General features: G+C 43.2%; 1 protein-coding gene across 1 annotated transcript in view; it reads left to right on the forward strand.

The window, feature by feature from the left end:
• The first annotated feature begins 4,954 nt into the window (after positions 1-4,954).
• The window catches only part of LOC135547147 (protein Wnt-6-like), a 32,914-nt gene continuing 12,793 nt past the window's right edge, over positions 4,955-25,075 (forward strand). The window contains exons 1-2 of the mRNA XM_064975859.1: positions 4,955-5,570; positions 9,826-10,046. Of these exons, the coding sequence (XP_064831931.1) occupies positions 5,491-5,570; positions 9,826-10,046 (301 nt within the window). The 5' untranslated portion in view covers positions 4,955-5,490. The remainder of the gene's footprint in view (positions 5,571-9,825; positions 10,047-25,075) is intronic.

The raw sequence follows: 25,075 nt of genomic DNA on the forward strand, positions 1-25,075 counted from the left end.
GTGCAGAATGTTCAAAAATATTACATTTTGCCTATTGAAAATTATGGAGCATCCACATTATTGTTGATGTAGAATACTGTAATCTGGAATACAATTACATAGAATTAATGAAAGGTATTAGCCTACATAACATCTGCAAGCTTAACAAACAAAATGATAAGACAGCGGTAGCCTAGGCTACTAATTAGTCATACTGAATTTATAAGTAGACCTATAGAATTGCACATTGCATAGAATCATATAGTATTTTAATAAGATCTCTGTTTATAAGTTATTCTTCAAAAGTCAATTCCACTGGGCACACACTGGTTGAATCAACGTTGTTTCCACATAATTTCAATGAAATTACGTTGAATCAACATGGAATAGACGTTGAATTGACGTCTGTGCCCAGTGGGATGTCATTAATTAAAATGACCATTAAAGACCAGGAATAATTTCTATACATTTAATCCTATCCGAATTCAAGGCCTGGTTATTTCATGTCCATGAATGTTGCATTTTATCTAATGAAATCCATTGTGGGTGGTAACTGTAACACAAGACCTACAATTTTCAGAGATTAGCCTACATGCTACCCCAGAAAACCCATTGCCGGAGTTAGTTTAACTGTATAAAGTCTATACTTACTCCAGGTTACCCATTATGGACTGTAACTATAGAAACAAGGTAGCCTTATTCACATCAGGTGAATTTAGCAAAACATGGTTGATTTTCACTTCAGGGGAATTTAACGAGAAGTGGCAGCCTATTTGCAAGGCACCTCCTTGTTATTGCATTACCATTTTTGTTTTTGTGTGTTGCACTTGCATTCAGTAGCATCTATGAATCACGTGATTATGAAGGCATAATCGATGAAAGCATGTGTACCTATTTTACATTATGTAGTTCTGTCCTCGATATAGCCTAGCCTACTTGTCTATTAATGTTAGGCCAATGTATTATGTCATGTATTATGTTTTGTGTGGTCCGAAGGAAGAGTATCTGCTGCTTCAGCAGTAGCTAATGGGGATCCTAAAAACAACAACTAAATAGCCTACTAAATTATTCCAGGTTGTGCCTTCTCATAAAAAATGGATGACATTAAAGCTCACACCACATACAGAGCAGCCTCGGCTAGTCATTAATACTTTCCTCTGTTCTCTCCTTTAGTGTCCTTTACATAGATTTCCACAAGATGGCGCTATATACTAATAAACCATATCAACGTTTTACATACAGGAAAAATTTCATCTCAAATTGTTCTTCTTTCAATAGGCTATGATACAGTATGTAAAAATAAAACAAAATGAATTGAAAGCAATATTTTCAAAGTAGCAAGGCTTCATTATGTAGTGTACCTACTGTACATAACATCACGAGGCATCATGATGAATAATCATATAGTGAGTGAGGGTAACGAAGAGAAAAGAAAGGTAATAGAGCAAAGATTTTAAAAAAGTAAAGAAAATCATATCTTCAATGTTGTTGTATATACTCAAGATAATGCATCTCTCCCCTTGGTTGCACATTGTCGCGCACAATGATTTTCTACATCTCATTATGAGCACTGTTAATGAACTGGGTTTATCATTCCGTTGATCAGTGTGAATGCCTGTTATCTTTGGAGACCATCTCCTCCAGGAGAGATCCACTAGTACATAAATATTTCCTTTGTTAGACACAGATGGGTGTGTACTGTTGCACATGGAGACGCGTGCTCAATAAAAGAAGATTCAGAAGTAGCTCCATTCATCTCCTTTTGTCTCTTTTGTCTTTTAAACACAACCTAAGACAAGAACACACATTAACTGTATTACCTCGACTAACCCGTACTCCTGCACATTGACTCGGTACCGGTACCCCTTGTATATAGCCTCGCTATTGTTATTTTATTGTGTTACTATTTTTCCTTTACATGAGCAAATTGTTCATAAAAATCTCTGCATTGTTGGTTAAGGGCACATAAGTAAGCATTTCACAGTAAGGTCGACACCTGTTGTACATGGCGGATGTGACAAATACAATTTGATTTAGTTCCATGGCTTTGTGTAACATAACCCTATCCAACAGAGTATACCTTGGTGATGTCAAAGCAGCTATACATATAACTGATAGACACACAGTGGGTCTCACTTTCACACAACACCATGGGTAACACAATCGATTGGGCCAAACCTAATCTAATAAACAAAAGTTCAACAGTGATGTTATTGTGGAGTATTAAATGTGACGCACTTGGAAGATGCGACCACTGCTGGAATGAATTAGGTTTCCAATAGGCTGGCCCGATTCTGAGGGGACTATTTGCTGCTGAGGGGGTGATCTCATGATCAGTAAAAATATTAACACTTTTTTTTTACACATCAGAATGTGTAATCTGCACAAGAATTCGGTTTTCATTGAGGAAGCATGCAGTCTGGACTCACTGAAAATGGTAATCAAAATGGTCATAGTTGACAGGGCAGATTGATTTTTGGGTGACATTGATTTGTGGGTGTTTTTTTCCCCTCTGGGCAATTTACTATTTTCCTAATAACATTTACACAATTCTGATAAAAACATTGTGTCCATGTCCCTAATTTGCTGTAGTCAGGGTATCATATGACATAACGCCATTTATTTTTCCAAACATACTTAGTGTTTAAATTACAGATATGTGAAATCATGCGGCATTATCAATGTTTTATAATAAAACTCCCTTGCCAGTTGCAAAGGAATTTCACAAACTTGACTTCTCAAGGGAATTCCAGAAACGACTGTGGTTTGTTTAAAAAGGTTAAGGAATATCGCCGTCATGTGTTTCTGATTTAGCCTTAATTTAACCCGGCATATGAAATGTGATGTGTGATGGGATTTCTAATCGTTTTGGATGATAATCCTAGGGGAATGTATTGACGGACTTTTTGCCAAAGCAAGGGGATTGAAAGATTTGAGGAACAAAGGGCTAATGTGTGGTAGAAAGATGAAGCTCTGGTAACCAGAGATAGAAGGTGCAATCCCCTGGCAGACAGTAGGTAGCCATTTCATGGTTGGATGAAAGCAGTTTGAAATAGGGAGTGTGCTGGGCAAGGGTGGAGGGCAAAGTATGGAGCACATACTAGCAGTGAAAATGTATTGTTGAAGCATTGTCAGCTAAAGACAAACTCTGGGTCTGCTCAGGGCTGTTCTCAGGCACACTCAGCCAAGAGCTCAGGCTCAACACCCTGCTGTACTTTGAAATAGGATCTTTATTGTCCATAAAGTTTTAACCAAGTATGAAGAATCAGTCCTCCCTAACAAAAACACTCGCCCCAGAGAGAGAGAGCGAGAGAGTTAGAGAGAATACAAGTGGAGTAGTCATGCTTGACATTATGCCTCAGTTAAATATAGACAAGGAGTGATAATGCCATTTTTTTGTATAACTTTCTTATTTCATTAGGAGTGCAAGTCACATATTCATGTAAATAGCGGGGAATGTAATTGCAGGAATTCCAAAAATGTAAGGATAAACTTATCTAGGCATATTTATTGGATTAGGTCAAATGTAATGTATTGCACTCAAAGCTGGGACATGAACTTTCTGGATGTGGTAAATAAATACACTTCAAACTTGATACAACATTGCGCCAAAACAAACACACGCATCAGCACACTTTGAATGTCGTCCTACATCTGATCATGAGTATACTGTAGGTCATGCACATTTAAAAAAAACATTTTTTTAAACATAGTATTTGATTGAATATCTGCTTTGTCACATGACCCGGGGATGCTTTGCTACTGTCTGATGCACTTCAACCTGCCATACATTGAGCCTGAGCCAGATATCACTTCTCATTTATCTAATGATAAATGGAACTATCACTACCGTGAAAACACCTGCGGTTCAGACAAAACTATTCCATATCTCACCTTTTGACGTTGGAGGTAAAAACAAAAGGTGAGAATGAAAGAAACCTGGTCACGAGACAGACAAACGGCTCCTGTCCTTTACACTCTGCTGTTCAGGACTATCAAGAGAGAGAAGTGAGCCATGTGAATGAGACTAGTGCTGTTACCTGTTGGCTTGTGACTGTATTGTGATTGATTTCTTCACTGTGTTGGAATGCAGAGGTGAATCTTTGATGGGCTACAAGAGAGCAGAGATCTTGAATTTTCAATCGGGATGCCATATTGGCCACTCGAAAGGGGAGATATAAACGTGCCAATGTAAGACATGTAATGACACATGGGCACGTGTCATTTTGTCTTGGAAATATTGTAAATCATTTATTAATGACTAATATGACAAACAAAATAGAATGTGAACTCAGCAAAGAAAAAGCACTGAGAGCAGGTGTTTCGATAAGAGTCGGGCCTATAATGGAAACATCACAAAATGGTTTTGAGCACAGATGGAGCTATTAACCTAGATGAATGTAGGCTACATGGCCTAAATGAAAAATATAGATGAATGGATGAGCAGAAACACATTTGATAACAGTCTGTCAAGAAATAGTTTAGCATGTTGTTGCATTTCCACAGCTGTTGTAGTTGCAATGAAAGTTGTGTTTACTAGTCTATTGGCCTACTTTATTATAGAAAAACAGGTGAGGGCATACATAGTTTCCCCAAAAGTGTGCATGTTTACGTTATCAACAGATATGGGCAAATATGGCAGAGGTATGCCTATTTGCAACACCTGAGACGAATTCCTCCATTCGCGTGAGCTCTTATTTCTTTACTGTAAACACGCAAGGGAAATGTTTCTCCCTTTCTCCCATTTCACAAAATACCCTTGTGCACACAGGCTCGTCCAAGTAATTATCCAGTTTTTCTGAGCGACAGTAAGGATTTCACTTGCCCCGAAGCAACGTCATACCGGGTTGGAGATGAGCGCATTTCTTATCCAAGGAAAATACGTTCCCACTTGAATACGGGTGTGGGGGGAAGGGGGGTGCACGAGCGCGCAGACACCTGGGTAAACTTGTGCGCTTTGACTACTACCCGTGAATCGAAAATGAACAACCAATTCGATGCCGAGCAACGCACAAATCCAACCAATGTTACCAAGGCCAATACAATTGATTACTTTTGCGTAATAACGTCAACATTAATTGTCCACACGGAATCTGCTGGGTCATTGGGTTTACTTTTCTGCCCAAGGTCTGGCTGCATCCCACCACCCCCGGGCTGTAGTATCCTTGCTGCCAGATTAAAATCGCTGTGCTATTGGAATTTGTGTGTTTTAGTTAAGACGTGCTTGTCACTTCTTCCTCTGGCATTTGAGCTTTGAATCTGTCTGCCAGAGAAAGGACTATGAAGAGGTTAACACATTTCACCACGGATGTTTCTTCCCTCTTGACCGAGTAATCGAACGTTAGTGATGCACCCAAAGAGGAGTTCAATGGATTTTTTGCGCGTTTCGTGGAGGTTCTAAATCCTGCAGATCACCAATTTTGCAGGACGTCCCAAGAAAACAACAACACATTAATTGACGGCTCTAATTTTTGAACGTAACTTTTTTTTTGTTGGTAGGACACTCTCATCATGACGATTCTATTATCTCGGACTCAACTTGCCCTGTTTTTCATTCTCCTATGTCCGGTCAATATCATTGGGTTATGGTGGTAAGTCATGCTACATACAATTAATGTGCTTCCAGTGTAGTTGCAAATGGAAATGAGGTTTCTCAGAGTAAAGTGTTTATGTCATCTGATGTTTTGTAGGCTAGGTTATGCACGCGTGTCCATGTTTTTGATGTTGTGTCCATGTTCTGCATATTGCACTAAAATTCAATTCTGGATCCGACTCTATTGATACAACCACTATTCAAATAGCCTCGTATTGACAAGTGTAATAACATGGTAACACGTTTGATGACCTTGACCGCATTGTGAAGCTTTGTCTGCAATTACTTTCCAATTAAATATTCTGCTTAACCTCTCACCGTATTGCAACCTTACTCAAATAAATTGTAACGATTGACAAACAATCCCTGTCAGTTCCCAACATTTGTTAATTTACCACACAATATTTTTTCGATAAAGCATTTTTATTGTTGATAACAAACGAATCTTATCATTTTATAATGTGGTTAAGTAAATAAAAAAAGTAAAATAAAAACGAAAGACCCTAATGTTATGCCTTGGCTCGACAGAAAGATGCAGCTGCAACTTTTGGAGGTCTGCCTTTGTAGTAAAAACAAAAAAGAGAAGATATTAGTGCTGTCAGAGTTGGAATTTTAGGTGGACCTTGAGGCAGTGCCTATATGTCATCATAAAACAATTCTTTGTTCAGCACTCTGAGATGTATGAGACTTGAAAAGACAGAGCCAGATTTGTTATTAAAGTATAATACATTCATTTGAGACATGCACATCTGAAGGGGGATGTTAAGATAAATCAAACCATTTCAAGTTTGCATCTCATCCAATCTCGATAATGGCCAGCTATTAGTACTGCTGAACTGTGAACATATCTCCTCTAAGACAAAATTGGAGCACTCAGGTGAGCACACCTGGAGGTCCTGCAGTTTGACAAGACAAAGATGCTTTCTGTTGAGAGCTGGGCATGCCATCACACCCCTGTCTCTCTACCCCTTGTCTTTTGAAGCAAATGATTGTCAGCGTGACCAGACAGACAGGATGTCATTTGTGGGGAAGATGAAATGTCCAGAGATAAACCCATTCTTTCAGAGCTTCCTTGATTAGGCTCTAATCATTTGGACAGAGAGCAGTGAGACCAGCGAGTGTGGAATGCTTTGCAGGTTTCAGGACAAGTAACCTCCTGATCCTCCTGGGTAAGTGTGGGTCATAAGTCTGGCAGGCAGCCAGGAGTGTGGCCCACAGGTATGCATATAGCGTGTGCCATTCCCACTCACCCGGCTTGGAATGGATCCCGGACCAGTCTACAGCTCTGCATCACCTGCAGAGAAGCACTTCATTATACTAGATATTTATTGTTCTCACTCCCATTTCAAAGCAATACATATGTCTGGAAAATTGCATGATTTCCAATCCAGGCCAGAGAGATGGGATCAGATAAAGATTCAATGACGAGGCTCGGCCAGGGATACTATGCACACTGTTTAACCGCAGAGTATGTGGCCTCTGTCGATTTCCAGACGTTGGGATTTTTCAGTGCACACGTAGGCCTCATGCTATCCTCACTTATTGCAAGACAAACATGTGACAGACAGCAGCGGTGCATCGGTGTCATGCAGGACCCCGGGCTCCAGTCACTTGATTTAGTGTCGAGTTCTAGCGATGATTGGGCCATGGCTCTGAGCCACGGACCACAGAGCTGAACCCAAGCCACTCTCCAGCTAGCGATCCAGCCTTGTCGTGACTGACTTCATATCCAGCATACTTAGAGGATTAAGGAGGATGAAATTCACTCGTATGCAAAGTGAAAAAAAGGGACACGTATCTACGGCCGTGCAATTCATAATGTAACTTGAGGTACACATATACAGCTAGAAGAACGGCTTATCTCCAACGGATCACGTCGGCCTACATTGAGACTGATTATTTGGATACTTGTCCCCTTATCAGTGTTTCCCGCTCTATTTTGGTCTCTGGTCATCTCCATGCTATTTAATGTGAGGCGCTGCTTAGAGGGCTCTTGATTGCATCGATGGCGATACATCCTCATTTGTGTTATGATTGGACTCTGTTTCAACGTTATCATGTCCTGGGGCTTTACTGTGACTGATAAATCAAAGGAATACCGACACATTGCATGGACAGGGAAGATTGATTGCTTGATTTTGTAGTTCCTTTTATGTGTGCTTATAAAAGGCCTTATCCTTTATATTCAACACAAATAGCATCACGTTCCTCTTAGGGTCCTGTTCAGGTTAGTGCTGGTTTGGATTAACACTGGAACACAGTCTGGTGGTCAAGACAGACAAATGTCTTCATCTACATATTTCTCGACCATACTCAGACTTTGTCAATGCCAGCGTTCCCGGGCCGGCTCCACACTTACTATAGGTGGCCCGACAACATTTTTGTATTGATTAATAATATTTTACAAAAAATGTTGAACTCAGTCTGTGTCTCAACTTACTGTTGAGAGTTAGAATAGTACACTACACAAGGTGCAATTTGGAAATTTGGTTATGCAGCAGTTTTTACCTTGTTATGTCAGTCACTGACAATCACTCAATTAGCCCATGTCAGCAACATTTTTGTAGATTGGTAAATTAGTTTAGCCAGCTATTAAAACTTGACCAATGGCAAAATGAGCAGAATTGCATGAAGTTTGTTATAAAATAGCAACATTTTCTCCGCCCCGTGGAAAAATGGGGGGTGGCACACAACAACATTTTGCCTAGGGCCCCCGAAAAGCTAGGCACGGCCCTGCCATTGTTCCAGTTGCATCAGCTGCTCATGTGATATTCAAGCGTTTCTTTTGAATTGTGCTAGGAGGGTTTGCCTTTGCCTTGAACAATGACACAGGACTTAGAGAAGAAACTCTGTCCAACACGGGCTGCTATTTTTTACGAGTCTACACCTACTGCAGTAAATCCTGGTCCCTTATTCTTGTGAGCAGCTCGTCGAGCCAATTTCAAAGCTGTGATCCTCACACACAGATTCACGCAGATTTGAAGGCCGTGACACATCAGATAATCAGGGGTTGTAAAGACCTGGGGTGTCTTGCTAAGTACTGCATCTGCAGATCTTAATTACATAGGGGTGTGGATTCATTGGAGTCAGATCTGTGTAGGAATACTAGAGCGTGCTTGAGATGTAATTCCCCTGTAATTTGTTTCTGTGGAGACGTTGTCAATACATTGAAGGATGTCTGGATCCCAGAAGTTGTTGACGCTGGACTGTCGGAGTCAAGTTCTCACACTTCCGCGAAGATAACTCACATTGTGGGCATTAAGTTGCTTTTCACTCCCCACTTTTAGGCTTTTAGGAATTTCTATTTGCTTAATCTGTGCAGCCATTATGCCATTTTTCAGTCTTTCAAGGACAAGTGTACAGCATGTTGGCAGTTCAGTTTGTAGTTTTCCATTACGCTATAACTAAAAAAGGTACATCTAACTGTACAAATAATTGGTATTTTGATTGAATCACAGATATACAGTGACATTTCAGACATTGATATATAAATGGTTTCTACTTCAATAAAGTAATTGACTTACCGGAGATGGGATGCATTACATTTTAAGAGCAAATATCCTGTGTCTCATGGTTCTTATCAGACCGCCATGCTAGGGATTGGAAAGAGCGCTTGTTTGACTTCTTAAAACAAACTCACGAGGCAGATGAATGTTATTACTTAGAAAGATTAGCTGTGACAGGGGTGAGTGAAAAGCAATGAGGTATTCTCACTCACTCCTTACTCCCACATAATGATAAAAATGGACTCGAGGTTTACGGATCACATCAGCTGAACTGGAGTCAGATGGAGATTTATTGAATAGAGGGAACAGGGGGATAGGGCTGTTCTCACATTATGTCATAGCAACTGTCATGGGAAGTACTGGCGAGAGTTCACAGTGTTGGACCTGAGGCCCGTACTCCCATTAGGAATTGAAATAAACAATTTACCTAAGTGTAAACATACATCTGTCAACGCGATGTAAGAAACACAGCAATTAAGATGCAACTTTCTCTCTCTTTCCTATGTTCCCTGACGATCAGCACAGCTTTACTATTTCTCTCCACACCTGAAATGTATTTTTTTTGCACAACTATGTGGTGTCAAGTAACCAAACTGCCTGATAGAAGAACACGTTCATTTAACTTTAGTGCTACTTCGATATATGATACTTCTCTGAAATGTAACAGGACCTCATAATAATGTTATGCCACTGTAGCATGACACAGGAGTTGTAGTCACAGTCTATGTGTTGTGTGCTTCCCTGTAGGGCAGTGGGGAGCCCTCTGGTTATGGATCCCAACAGTATCTGCAGGAAGACCAAGCGACTAGCGGGAAAGCAGGCCGAGCTGTGCCAGACCCAGCCAGAGATCGTCCACGAGGTCGCCAAGGGTGCCAAGCTGGGTGTGCGGGAATGCCAGTACCAGTTTCGCTTTCGCCGCTGGAACTGCACCAGTCAGAACAAGTACTTTGGCAAAATACTCCAACAAGGTGAGTGAGGACTTGTCGTAACGGAAATAAATAGGAACCTTTAATAATTACCCCCTAGTTTTTCTAATACCTCAACACACATGCAGCCTGACATGGAGAATGATCATCTAAGTGCCTTTCTCATGGTTCAAAAGTGTATCACTTAGGATGTGACCCCTTGACCCTTTGAGAGCACAGCCAATGGCCTCACTTCAATTTCAGGTCTGATCCCAAGTACAGTGGAGAACAAGGCCATCTGTTGTATGTTAACAAGGCAGATTTACACTTGACTGCTCCTCTTTTGCATTCAGTTGCACACTCCAAATCGATCTCCTAAATTGCTTCTCATAACCATTGATCTCTAACATCAACTGTGCTCTTTGAAGTCAGAAATAAAAGTGTTGGGTCCTGCTACTATTCAATTATTGTCCTGCTTTTTGTACGGAGTCTCGCCCTTTTTCACCTTTCAGTTTGTGGTTCATAGAGACCATTCTGTGTGTACCAACAAGGAAGTGTTTTTTGTCAACAAGCCACCGTTTAGATCCAATACAGTGTATCCTTTAGTGGTTTTATCTCCTTAACTATTTAGCTCATACATGGCCTTCAGAGGATGTCGTTCATCTTCAAAACAATTAGAGTTTAGAGTTAAGAGTTCACTTAAAGATTTTCTGTCTCAAAGAACCTCTACTTAGTTCTTAAGACTACATTCTGAGTTAAACATATCTCATGCCGTAGTCGAGCCATATAAGCAATTCCAGACGAAGCCTGTAATCTCCTGTGGCAAAGCTAAGTATTCTGCGGGTGTTTTAACATCATTTTGGTCGCACAATGAGGAAGATCTGGGTATTAAGATGATACCTCCTAAAGTGCTAGATTACATATGTCATCTTCCTGTAAACTCTAGTTTGTAACTTTCCTGTTTTGTTGCTGAAGGCCAGCAGAGGGCAGAGTGCCGGTGGTGTGGTATGTGACCACTTATTGGACTGATCATTTCATAGACAGTCTGATCTGAGTAGCATCTTTGTGGCTTTAGTTGAGTGTAAATTGAGTGACGAGATGTTGCTGTCAGGATTAGGCTACAACATTAGCAACTCCTTTCACTGAGAACTAGAGAACTCGGTGAAACTGCTAGGTAAAATGGTAATTAATCGTAAATTCCTCCATGTCTTTAGGTAAGGCTTAAGTGCTCCTCTGTTTTGAAGCATTCAGCACAATTATCAAGATGTACCACTAATGACCATTTGTCAGTGCAGGGAGATCTGCAAAGACAGGTTCACTTTCTCACGTGCGCGCGGTGGGCTGGGGCTGCTGCACGAAGTAGCTTACATTTTTCTCCCTTTGCAAAAATAACTTGAAGCTATATTTTCTAGATTTAAACAACGCATAATCCAAAGCTGTTGTTGTGTTGGCTTCTCGATGCCAGAGGTTAACTGTGATCCCTGCTGGCTGCTTCGACATGTTGTCTCATGGTTATAATTGAGTAGTTAGACGTGCTCAGAGACAATATGTGGTTGTGATTAGATATAATAATCATAATATAGTCTGAATGCCATTTCTATTGCCACCTCAGGAATGCAACTCAATATTAATTTGTCAGAATGTTCCTGCTTCTGTCTGCTTATCTGTCAATCATCATTTGGGAGCTTTGCATCGCCTGGCTTGGCGGAGATGTTTTCTCCAGACTCCTGGAGAGAAAACAACCACCACACATTCTATGTCCTTCCGTAGTCCTTCCTTATGAATGTGACACACTTAGTCTGAGTCCAAAATGGCATCATATTCCCTATATAGGACAACACCTTTGTGGAAACGGTGTAATTTGGGATGCATACTTATTATTATTATTATTAGTACCCGTTGCCTTGATGACAGCTTTGCACATGCTTGGCATTCTCTCAACCAGATTCACCTGGAATGCTTTTCCAACAGTCTTGAAGGAGTTCCCACATATACTGAGCCTTTGTTGGCTGCTTTTCCTTAACTCTGTGATCCACCTCATCCCAAACCATCTCAATTAGGTTGAGGTCGGGTGATTGTGGAGGTCAGGTCACCTGATGCAGCACTCCATCACTGTCCTTCTTGGTCAAATAGCCCTTACACAGCCTGGAGGTTTGTTGGGTCATTGTCCATTTGGCCACTTTGAAGATTCTCAAATATAAAATATATTTTGATTTGTTTAACACTTTTTTGTTACTACATAATTCCACATGTTTTTTTCATAGTTTTGATGTATTCTACCATTTAGAAAATATTTGTTTTTTAAATAAGGGAAAAACCCTTGAATGAGTAAGTGTCCAAACTTTTGAGTACATTTGGAAAGTCTTCAGACCCCTTGACTTTTCCACATTTTGTTACGTTATGGCCTTATTCTAAAATGGATTAAATAGTTTTCTTTCTTCATAAATCTACTCAGAATACCCCATAATGACAAAGAAAAAATAATTTTTTTAAATGTTGCAAATATATTAAAAATTAAAAACAGTCACATTTGCATAAGTATTCAGACCATTTACTCAGTACTTTGTCGAAGCAACTTTGGCAGTGATTATGACGCTACAAGCTTGGCACACCTGTATTCGGGTAGTTTCTCCCATTTTTCTCTGCAGACCCTCTCAATCTCTGTGAGGTTGGATGGGGAGTGTCGCTGCACAGCTATTTTTAGGTCTCTCCAGAGATGTTTGATCGGTTTCAAGTCCGGGCTCTGGCTGGGTCACTCAAGGGCATTCAGAGACTTGTCCCGAAGCCACTCCTCCATTGTCTTTGCTGTGTGTTTTGGGTCGTTGTCGTGTTGGGAAGTGAACCTTCACTGCAGTCTGAGGTCCTGAGCACTCAGGAGCAGATTTTCGTCTTTCCCTTGAATCTGACTAGTCTCCCAGTCCCTGCCTCTGAAAAGCATCCCCACAGCATGATGATGCCACCCCCATGCTTCACCATAGGGATGGTGCCAGGTTTCCTCCAGACGTGACGATTGGCATTCAGGCCAAAGAGTTCAATCTTGGTGTCATCAGACCAGAGAATCTTGTTTCTCATGGTCTGAGAATCCTTTAGGTACCTTTTGGCAAACTCCAAGTGGGGTGTCATGTACCTTATACTGAGGAGGGCCTGGTCTTAATGGCCTCTACTTAAAAGTCTGATTTGTGGAGTGCTGCAAAGATGGTTGTTCTTCTGGAAGGTTCTCCCATCTCCACAGAGGAACTCTGGAGCTCTGTCAGAGTGACCATCGGGTTCTTGGTCACCTCCCTGGCCAAGGCCCTTTCTCTCTGATTGCTCCGTTTGGCAGGGCGGCCAGCTCTAGGAAGAGTATTGGTGGTTCCAAACATATTCCATTTAAGAGTGATGGAGGCCACTGTGTTCTTTGGGGACCTTCAATTCTGCAGACATTTTTTGGTATCCTTCCTCAGATCTGTGCCTCAACACAATCCTGTCTCTAAGCTTTATGGACAATTCCTTCAACCTCATGGCTTGGTTTTTGCTATGACATGCACTGCCAACTGTGGGACCTTATATAGACAGGTGTGTGCCTTTCCAAATCATGTCCAATCAATTGAATTTACCACAGGTGGACTCCAATCAAGTTGTAGAAACATCTCAAGGATATTCAATGGAAAGAATGCATCTGAGCTCAATTTCGAGGGTCTGAATACTATTGCAAACAAGGTATATATAGTTTTAGTTGTTGTTGCTAAAATAAAACTATTTTTCTGCTTTACCATTATGGGGTGTTGTGTGTCGATTGATATGGACATGTTTTTATTTTATCCATTTTAGAATAAGGCTGTAACGTAACAAAATGTGGAAAAAGGGAAGGGATCTGAATACTTTCCGAATGCACTTTACCTTGACTTGGAAGAGTTCCAGTGTTGGATAGTCATAACCAACTAGCTAACCTAGCATCCCTCTATGTTTGAACTGGGTGTTTGAGTAGGTTAAACTAGCTAGCTGCATTTGCTAGCTAATTAAGTGAAAGTGACAAAAATGATCAAATCTCTCTCTCTCTCTCTTGCTCCTCCATTTTTGAATTTTTTGAACTTTTCAAAACTGTTCAATTATTTTCTTTCTCTCTCTTTCTTTCTCACACATTTGATGCAGTGCAGTTCTAGCTGGCTGTAGCTTATGCTTTCAGTACTAGATTAATTATTTGATCCTTCGATTGGGTGGACAACATGTCAGTTCATGCTGCAAGAGCTCTGATATGTTGGAGGTTGGAGTTGATATAATTACTGTGTAGGTCTATGGAAGGGGGTGAGAACCATGAGCCGCCTAGGTTTTGTATTTAAGTCATTGTGCCCAGAGATGGACGGAAGCAATTTGTCCTCCAGCTACACCATGTTGCTACCCTACAGAGTGCTGTTGAGGCTACTGAAGACATCAAAACTATGAAAGAACACATATGGAATCATGTAGTAACCAAAAAAGTGTTAACATCAAAATAAATTTGAGATTTTTCAAAGTAGCCACCCTTTGCCATGATGACAGCTTTGCACACTCTTGGCATTCTATCAACCAGCTTCATGAGGTAGTCATCTGGAATGCATTTCAATTAACAGGTGTGCCTTGTTAAAAGTTAATTTGTGGAATTTCTTCCCTTAATATGTTTGAGCCAATCAGTTCTGTTGTGACAAGGTAAGGGTGGTATACAAAACATAGCCCTATTTGGTAAAAGAACAAGTCCATATTATGGCAAGAACAACTCAAATAAGCAAAGAGAAACAACAGCCCATCATTACTTTAAGACATGAAGGTCTGTCAATGCAGAACATTTCAAGAACTTCGAAAGTTTCTTCAAGTGCAGTCGCAAAAACCATAAAGCGCTATGATGAAACTGGCTCTCAAGAGGACCAACCCCAGGAAACCAACCCCAGAGTTACCTCTGCTGCAGAGGATACATTCATTCGGGTTAACTGCTCCTCAGATTGCAGCTTCAAATAAATGCTTCACAGAGTTAAATTAACAGACACATCTCAAGATCAACTGTTCAGAGACTATGTGAATCAGGCCTGTTCGAATTGCTGCAAAGAAACCACTACTAAAGGACACCAATAATAAGAAGAGTCTTGCTTGGGCCAAGAAACACGAGCAATGACCGGTGGATATCCGTCCTTTGTCCAAATGTGAGATTTTTGGTTCCAACCCCCGTGTCTTTGTGAGATGCAGAGCAGGTGAACAGATGATCTCCGCATGTGTGGTTCCCACCGTGAAGCATTGAGGAGAAGGTGTGATGGTGTGGTGCTTTTCTGGTGACAGTGTCTGTTTTATTTAGAATTCATGGCACTCATAACCAGCATGGCCACCATAGTCTTCTGCAGCGATACACCTTCCCATCTGGTTTGCACTTATTGTGACTATCATTTGTTTTTCAACAGGACAATGATCCAACACACCTCCAGAATGTGTAAGGGCTATTTGACCAAGAAGGAGAGTGATGGAGAGTTGCATCAGATGACCTGGCCTCCACAATCACCCAACCTCAACCTAATTGAGATGGTTTGGGATGAGGTGGAGGAAAATCAGCCAACTAGGGCTCAGCATATACATTTACATTACATTTAAGTCATTTAGCAGACGCTCTTATCCAGAGCGACTTACAAATTGGTGAATTCACCTTCTGACATCCAGTGGAACAGCCACTTTACAATAGTGCATCTAAATCATTTAAGGGGGGGGTGAGAATGATTACTTATCCTATCCTAGGTATTCCTTGAAGAGGTGGGGTTTCAGGTGTCTCCGGAAGGTGGTGATTGACTCCGCTGTCCTGGCGTCGTGAGGGAGTTTGTTCCACCATTGGAGGCACAGAGCAGCGAACAGTTTTGACTGGGCTGAGCGGGAACTGTACTTCCTCAGTGGTAGGGAGGCGAGCAGGCCAGAGGTGGATGAACGCAGTGCCCTTGTTTGGGTGTAGGGCCTGATCAGAGCCTGGAGGTACTGCGGTGCCGTTCCCCTCACAGCTCCGTAGGCAAGCACCATGGTCTTGTAGCGGATGCGAGCTTCAACTGGAAGCCAGTGGAGAGAGCGGAGGAGCGGGGTGACGTGAGAGAACTTGGGAAGGTTGAACACCAGACGGGCTGCGGCGTTCTGGATGAGTTGTAGGGGTTTAATGGCACAGGCTGTGAGCCCAGCCAACAGCGAGTTGCAGTAATCCAGACGGGAGATGACAAGTGCCTGGATTAGGACCTGCGCCGCTTCCTGTGTGAGGCAGGGTCGTACTCTGCGGATGTTGTAGAGCATGAACCTACAGGAACGGGCCACCGCCATGATGTTAGTTGAGAACGACAGGGTGTTGTCCAGGATCACGCCAAGGTTCTTAGCGCTCTGGGAGGAGGACACAATGGAGTTGTCAACCGTGATGGCGAGATCATGGAACGGGCAGTCCTTCCCCAGGAGGAAGAGCAGCTCCGTCTTGCCGAGGTTCAGCTTGAGGTGGTCATCCGTCATCCACACTGATATGTCTGCCAGGCATGCAGAGATGCGATTCGCCACCTGGTCATCAGAAGGGGGAAAGGAGAAGATTAATTGTGTGTCGTCTGCATAGCAATGATAGGAGAGACCATGTGAGGTTATGACAGAGCCAAGTGACTTGGTGTATAGCGAGAATAGGAGAGGGCCTAGAACAGAGCCCTGGGGGACACCAGTGGTGAGAGCGCGTGGCGAGGAGACAGATTCTCGCCACGCCACCTGGTAGGAGCGACCTGTCAGGTAGGACGCAATCCAAGCGTGGGCCGCGCCGGAGATGCCCAACTCGGAGAGGGTGGAGAGGAGGATTTGATGGTTCACAGTATCGAAGGCAGCCGATAGGTCTAGAAGGATGAGAGCAGAGGAGAGAGAGTTAGCTTTAGCAGTGCGGAGCGCCTCCGTGATACAGAGAAGAGCAGTCTCAGTTGAATGACTAGTCTTGAAACCTGACTGATTTGGATCAAGAAGGTCATTCTGAGAGAGATAGCGGGAGAGCTGGCCAAGGACGGCACGTTCAAGAGTTTTGGAGAGAAAAGAAAGAAGGGATACTGGTCTGTAGTTGTTGACATCGGAGGGATCGAGTGTAGGTTTTTTCAGAAGGGGTGCAACTCTCGCTCTCTTGAAGACGGAAGGGACGTAGCCAGCGGTCAGGGATGAGTTGATGAGCGAGGTGAGGTAAGGGAGAAGGTCTCCGGAAATGGTCTGGAGAAGAGAGGAGGGGATAGGGTCAAGCGGGCAGGTTGTTGGGCGGCCGGCCGTCACAAGAAGCGAGATTTCATCTGGAGAGAGAGGGGAGAAAGAGGTCAGAGCACAGGGTAGGGCAGTGTGAGCAGAACCAGCGGTGTCGTTTGACTTAGCAAACGAGGATCGGATGTCGTCGACCTTCTTTTCAAAATGGTTGACGAAGTCATCTGCAGAGAGGGAGGAGGGGGAGGGGAGGAGGATTCAGGAGGGAGGAGAAGGTGGCAAAGAGCTTCCTAGGGTTAGAGGCAGATGCTTGGAATTTAGAGTGGTAGAAAGTGGCTTTAGCAGCAGAGACAGAGGAGGAAAATGTAGAGAGGAGGGAGTGAAAGGATGCCAGGTCCGCAGGGAGGCGAGTTTTCCTCCATTTCCGCTCGGCTGCCCGGAGCTCTGTTCTGTGAGCTCGCAATGAGTCGTCGAGCCACGGAGCGGGAGGGGAGGACCGAGCCGGCCTGGAGGATAGGGGACATAGAGAGTCAAAGGATGCAGAAAGGGAAGAGAGGAGGGTTGAGGAGGCAGAATCAGGAGATAGGTTGGAGAAGGTATGAGCAGAGGGAAGAGATGATAGGATGGAAGAGGAGAGAGTAGCGGGGGAGAGAGAGCGAAGGTTGGGACGGCGCAATACCATCCGAGTAGGGGCAGTGTGGGAAGTGTTGGATGAGAGCGAGAGGGAAAAGGATACAAGGTAGTGGTCGGAGACTTGGAGGGGAGTTGCAATGAGGTTAGTGGAAGAACAGCATCTAGTAAAGATGAGGTCGAGCGTATTGCCTGCCTTGTGAGTAGGGGGAAGGTGAGAGGGTGAGGTCAAAAGAGGAGAGGAGTGGAAAGAAGGAGGCAGAGAGGAATGAGTCAAAGGTAGACGTGGGGAGGTTAAAGTCGCCCAGGACTGTGAGAGGTGAGCCGTCCTCAGGAAAGGAGCTTATCAAGGCATCAAGCTCATTGATGAACTCTCCGAGGGAACCTGGAGGGCGATAAATGATAAGGATGTTAAGCTTGAAAGGGCTGGTAACTGTGACAGCATGGAATTCAAAGGAGGCGATAGACCGATGGGTAAGGGGAGAAAGAGAGAATGACCACTTGGGAGAGATGAGGATCCCGGTGCCACCACCCCCCTGACCAGAAGCTCTCGGGGTGTGCGAGAACACGTGGGCGGACGAAGAGAGAGCAGTAGGAGTAGCAGTGTTATCTGTGGTGATCCATGTTTCCGTCAGTACCAAGACGTCGAGGGACTGGAGGGAGGCATAGGCTGAGATGAACTCTGCCTTGTTGGCCGCAGATCGGCAGTTCCAGAGGCTACCGGAGACCTGGAACTCCACGTGGGTCGTGCGCGCTGGGACCACCAGATTCGGGTGGCCGCGGCCACGCGGTGTGGAGCGTTTGTATGGTCTGTGCAGAGAGGAGAGAACAGGGATAGATAGACACATAGTTGACAGGCTACAGAAGAGGCTACGCTAATGCAAAGGAGATTGGAATGACAAGTGGACTACACGTCTCGAATGTTCAGAAAGTTAAGCTTACGTAGCAAGAATCTTATTGACTAAAATGATTGAAATGATACAGTACTGCTGGAGTAGGCTAGCTGGCAGTGGCTGCGTTGTTGACTTTGTAGGCTAGCTGTCAGTGGCTGCGTTGTTGACACTACACTAATCAAGTCGTTCCGTCGAGTGTAATAGTTTCTACAGTGCTGCAATTCGGGGGCTAGCTGGCTAGCTAGCAGTGTTGATTGCGTTACGTTACGTTAAAAGAACGACAATAGCTGGCTAGCTAACCTAGAAAATCGCTCTAGACTACACAATTGTCTTAGATACAAAGACGGCTATGTAGCTAGCTAGCTACGATCAAACAAATCAAACCGTTGTACTGTAATGAAGTGAAATGAAAATGTGATACTACCTGTGGAGCGAAGCGGAATGTTGACCGGGTAGTTGAAGTTCTATTCGGTAGAGGTTGGCTAGCTGTTGGCTAGCTAGCTAGCAGTATCTCCTACGTTAAGGACGACAAATAGCTGGCTAGCTAACCTCAGTAAATTAAGATAATCACTCTAAGTCTACACACTCTAAACTACACAATTATCTTGGATAAGAAGACAGCAAAGACAACTATGTAGCTAGCTAACACTACACTAATCGAGTCGTTCAGTTGAGTGTAATAGTTTCTACAGTGCTGGTGGACGGTGGACGTTAGCTAGCTGCTTAGCTAGCTGCTGGGCAGATAGCAGTGTAGACTACGTTAGGACGACGAAATACGATAATTACGCAATTATCTTTGATACAAAGACGGCTATGTAGCTAGCTAAGAAGAAATTGCTAAGATTAGACAAATCAAACCGTTGTACTATAATGAAATGTAATGAAAATGTAATGAAAAGTTATACTACCTGCGGACCGAAGTGTAGATGCGACCGCTCGCTCCAACCCGGAACCATTCCTCATGAAGCTGAGTGTTAGTTTTTCACTCCATTTTTCAGAACCTAACGGACAACTAGTCAAAGCTCAAACCAAGTTTATTCACCCAATGGTTCAAAAAGCTGAAAGACAAAGACATATTTACACAAGCCCATATATTTATACCTTCTTCCTTTGCCGTGTCTCCTCCCTTACACATCTGGACAGCCAACACATCTCTGTTGCTAGACAGAATTTAGTGATGCGTGTTATTTCTCACTTCATCTGACCTGACCTTGGCCCAAATTGCTCACTCCTCACCAACTCACGACTGTCCTGTTGACTGGAACCACACTCTGGCCCTCTCCATAGGATACCTGATATATGACAATAACATGTTCTGACAGCATGTGCACTTTCTGCATTCCCTTCTCTCACTCAGTAGATTTCTATACCCTCGGTTCTAATATGATAACATGAATAGGGATATTTCATATTTCAAGTTTAGAATGTAGTATCCAACAGTCCCCCCTTTTGTACATGAATTCCATACTGTTCAACTCATTTAAACTTGGAATTACTTATAAACGAACAGGAATTTAAACATGGTTAACATTCACAGTTGATTATTATGTTTACACCTCCGAGGCTTATGGCCTCTGATCTATAATTACACTATGCACCCTGCTATTTCCATCTCTCGTTGTTCAACTGAGAATAACATTTCAGCTGAAGCTTTTGACTTCTTCCATTTCAAATGGACCTTTTTACTTTCTCCACTTCCTCTTTCTGCTTCCTAAGAGAGTGATAGCGCAAGACTTGAAAAGCAGAAAGAAACACAAAACACAACAAGTGTTAATGATGTGCTAAGCCTTGCATAATTGTATATGCAAAGACAAACTGAAGTTTGATAACATGACGATTCCCACTCGCTCTTCACTTGACTCTATGCCGTTGGGATAATTTTCTGCCGGGTTTCTCAAAAATGAAGGCCCTAAAAAACCTCCTCATGCCTCACCCAGACTTCCCCCTGTCAGGCCACAGGTTACAAGAGGTGTTCCCAAGCCATGTCATTTTCACTTCGCTCCCAAACTCCTTCACGAGATACACGAGATACACGGCCCTAATCAACTTTATCTCATCCTGAGGTAAATCAGCACTGTATATACGTATCAACATCAATGCCTTCAGAAGATGATATCCCAACAATGCACAGATAGATCTAGGACTGAACCTTTCAGATACTCCCTATCTGTCTCCCAACTCATACCTGGTTCCCTAGCCACCAACATCTTCAATGACCTCCTATATTCTGCTACAGTCGGTACCGTGGATAATACTTTCCTCTGCTCCAGTTAGGTACACATCGCTCATCCCAAGGCCGATCCACACCCACCCCTTTGAACACCCTCGTTACTGTGCTAACTTTCGGTCCCAATGGTTGATAAGCAGTCACCTTCTGACACTTTCTGTTTACCGTCACTCGGTCTCAATCTTCTGGGAGAAATGTCAAGTGTTTGCTGGCTGTTAGAAATGTGGGAGATATTAGTGGAGTTGGAAGAGTATCCAACCTTACTAAAATCTGATTCACATGTTTCTTAATCACACTCTGCAGGAGATGTGATGATACTACCTCAGTGAACTTCCCTTCCGGTGAGATGGCCTCCTGTATACAGGGATCTGTAGCTATTCTTTCAAGCGTTGTACCTTCTTTGACAAACGCCTCACTGACAGTTGACAATAGTGTCTGAAATGACTATCTCTGCTACTCTCACCATGATCTGGGTATGTGTGATGTTCAGGTAAACATCATAGTAGTCTCTATATTGTACACAGATGTCATTCCTCTCCTACGAGCTATCCCCTGTAACAATATACACAGAGTGTTATCGTTCCCCAGAGACTTGATTACCCACTTCCTTAATTTATTAGCCTCACAAATCGCCATCCCAGTCATATTAAATTCTGCTCTTCCAATTCCCTGTAACGTCCCCCATTGTCAGATTAGTACTGTGACGTGGTACGGTTGGACCCAGGTGCAGAGAAGAGACCAGACAAGGAATCAGTGGTTAAGGATAAACATAATACTTTACAGAGAAACAGAAGCCACAGGCTCTCAGTACACTTAAAAAGCCAACAAACACCAAGTCTCACAAACTCACTCACGTAACGACCACAGAAAACACACCTCTTTTAAGAGGCACATCATTAAAATAATAAGACACACCTGAGTCCAATAAAAGTCTCTAGGGCGGACTCTACCGCCCTCTGGTGCCAGGAGGAACCATGACAAGACGTAACGCATCATCCATCCGATCCACATAATCGCGTACTCCTTCTTTCAGTTACTAATTTTACTCGCATCCGTCTAAACAATACATTCCCAACTAGTTAGGAGTTCCTCAATTTCATAGTTTGCTGTGGGCTGGGTCACATGCTTCGATATCCCCGTGCGAGTGCTGGTAACATGGCCCTTGGCAAAAGCGAGCGTACAATATGATTGTAATCACCAGCATGGAACCCAAAAATTCTACCCTGTTTCCTCCGGCAACTGATAAATTCCTGTCCCTCCCTTACTGGATCTGGTGCCTCTTTCATAATACTACCCAATTCGCTCATTGGCTGATGGTGATGCTGAATTTGGATCCGTACTTGAGGATGTGCGTCATCAGGAACAGGGTTGTCCTCCCCTGGTACTATTTGTCACGGATAATATGTAACCGGGGTCTCGTGTATTCGTACTGGGTGCACATCTCTACGATTACCTGGATAATGCTAATCACTATCCAGTCCGGTACTACTATAATCCAGACTCGTAATTTTCCTGTCCTCTGTCTCTCGCATCCCATATCGCTCTTTTGCCTCTTTTACCTGTGACCTTTCACCTTGTAGCATGTGGTGAACGGCGGATGAGGTGCAATTACATATACTCCTTCCACACGTATTTGTAATACTGTTGAAGCGCAACCATGAGTTGTTTTATTTGTTTTTGTCTATCCTCAAGGGCACCCTCGAATTCCTGGTTTAGGTTTTGACTCTTTTCTAGCGCGACAGCCAATTCCTGCTTTTGTTAATCTAATCCAGGGCTCTCCAACCCCGTTCCTGGATAGCTACCATCCTGTAGGTTTTCACTCCAACCTTAATCTAGCACATCTGATTCTAATAATCAGCTGGTTGATCAACTGAACCAGATTAGTTACAACTGGGGTTTGAGCGAAAACATACAGAAAGGTAGCTCTCCAGGAACAGGGTTGGACACCCCTGATCTAATCTATGCGCACTCCCTTCGGATACGCCTAGTTTCTTATTTGTCGTCTCATTCTTGTCCACTGCCTGCTCCATTTGACCTTGCAGGTCTCTATTTTTCCCTTTTTCCAGTTTTATCCGCTGCTGATAAAATGCCATGGTTAGGATGCCTGCATATTGTAGTTTGGACCATTCTCTGATTTCAATATTCCACACTACGATTGCATTCTTGGCTGGTTTCTATCTATGGGATAATGTGTAGCAATTTTGTCCAATTTGGCAAATTTTTCCCACCATTTATTTGGTTCTTGGTGATTGTCATATGCCTTTTTTTTGCACTTCTAATGCTTTGGTAACATTTTGCCTTTCTACCCATCCCACTCCGGGAGTCTCCTGGTGTAACCGATGTGAAATGGCTAGCTAGTTAGTGGGGTGTGCGCTAATAGTGTTTCAATTGGTGACGTCATTCGCTCTGAGACTTTGACGTAGTTATTCCCCTTGCCCTGCAAGGGCCGCAGCTTTTGTTGAGCGATGGGTAACGATGCTTCAAGGGTGGCTGTTGTTGATGTGTGCAGAGGGTCCCTGGTTCGAACCCAGGTAGGGGCGAGGAGCGGGACGGAAGCTATACAGTTACACTGGCTTCTAAAAGCCATGTTCATTATAACTGACTCGGCGTCACCCCCCAACAGTGTTGAGTAGTAACAGCTTAGGCTATCAATAGTTTGGTCGCTACACCATACTCCACCTTTTGGTGCTGGATGATACTTTTGTGTCTGTCAATTCACCTAATCTGTCACATTTCCCCGCACCACTAAGGCATAAACCAATCTCTCTTTACTGCTACTGCTACTACACATGAATCATCTTCAAACGTACACACACACACACACACACACACACACACACACACACACACACACCCTTCGGCTTCATGGCCACTGTGGCTGAGACTTTCGTCCCTCTTTCAAAATTCCCCCACTAGGGACCTGTCCTTCACGGAACCTACCCAACACTGTAGTGACACTCATGGATCTCGCAGAGAAACACCCCTACTCTGGACCTATCCTTACGGAACCTACCCTACACCATATATTTACATGGATCTCGCAGAGGAACACCCCAACTCGGACCTAGCCTTATGGAATCTAGCCTACACCATATATTTACAACCGGTTGTAACACAATGGGACTTCTGAATAAGCTCTGGCTTTCTAGGTCCGTAGCCTATTCTTGTTCAGCCTACGATTCTCATCTCCCGAAGATGTCAAAATGAGTGGTAACACAGTGCCTTTCAAAAGAATTCATCCCCCTTGGCGTTTTTGTTGCATTACAACCTGTATTTTAAATTGATTTTTATTTGAATTTCATGTAATGGACATACACAAAATAGTCCAAATTGGTGAAGTGAAATGAAAAAATAACCTGTTTCAAAAAATTATTTACATTTTTTTTACGGAAAGTAGTGCATGCATACAGTGGAGCAAAAAAGTATTTAGTCAGCCACTAATTGTGCAAGTTCTCCCACTTAAAAAGATGAGAGAGGCCTGTAATTTTCATCATAGGTACACTTCAACTATGACAGACACAATGAGGGGAAAAAAATCCAGAAAATCACATTGTAGGATTTTTAATGAATTTATTTGCAAATTATGGTGGAAAATAAGTATTTGGTCATCAACAAACAAGCAAGATTTCTGGCTCTCACAGACCTGTAACTTCTTCTTTAAGAGGCTCCTCTGTCCTCCACTCATTACCTGTATTAATGGCACCTGTTTGAACTTGTTATCAGTATAAAAGGCACCTGTCCACAACCTCAAACAGTCACACTCCAAACTCCACTATGGCCAAGACAAAAGAGCTGTCAAAGGACACCAGAAACACAATTGTAGACCTGCGCCAGGCTGGGAAGACTGAATCTGCAATAGGTAAGCAGCTTGGTTTGAAGAAATCAACTGTGGGAGCAATTATTAGGAAATGGAAGACATACAAGACCACTGATAATCTCCCTCGATCTGGGGCCCCATGCAAGATCTCACCCCGTGGGGTCAAAATGATCACAAGAACGGTGAGCAAAAATCCCAGAACCACACGGGGGGACCTAGTGAATGACCTGCAGAGAGCTGGGACCAAAGTAACAAAGCCTACCATCAGTAACACACTACGCCGCCAGGGACTCAAATCCTGCAGTGCCAGGCATGTCCCCCTGCTTAAGCCAGTACATGTCCAGGC

This window comes from Oncorhynchus masou, chromosome 10 (assembly GCF_036934945.1).
Source record: "Oncorhynchus masou masou isolate Uvic2021 chromosome 10, UVic_Omas_1.1, whole genome shotgun sequence".
In the NCBI taxonomy this organism is placed as follows: Eukaryota; Metazoa; Chordata; class Actinopteri; order Salmoniformes; family Salmonidae; genus Oncorhynchus; species Oncorhynchus masou.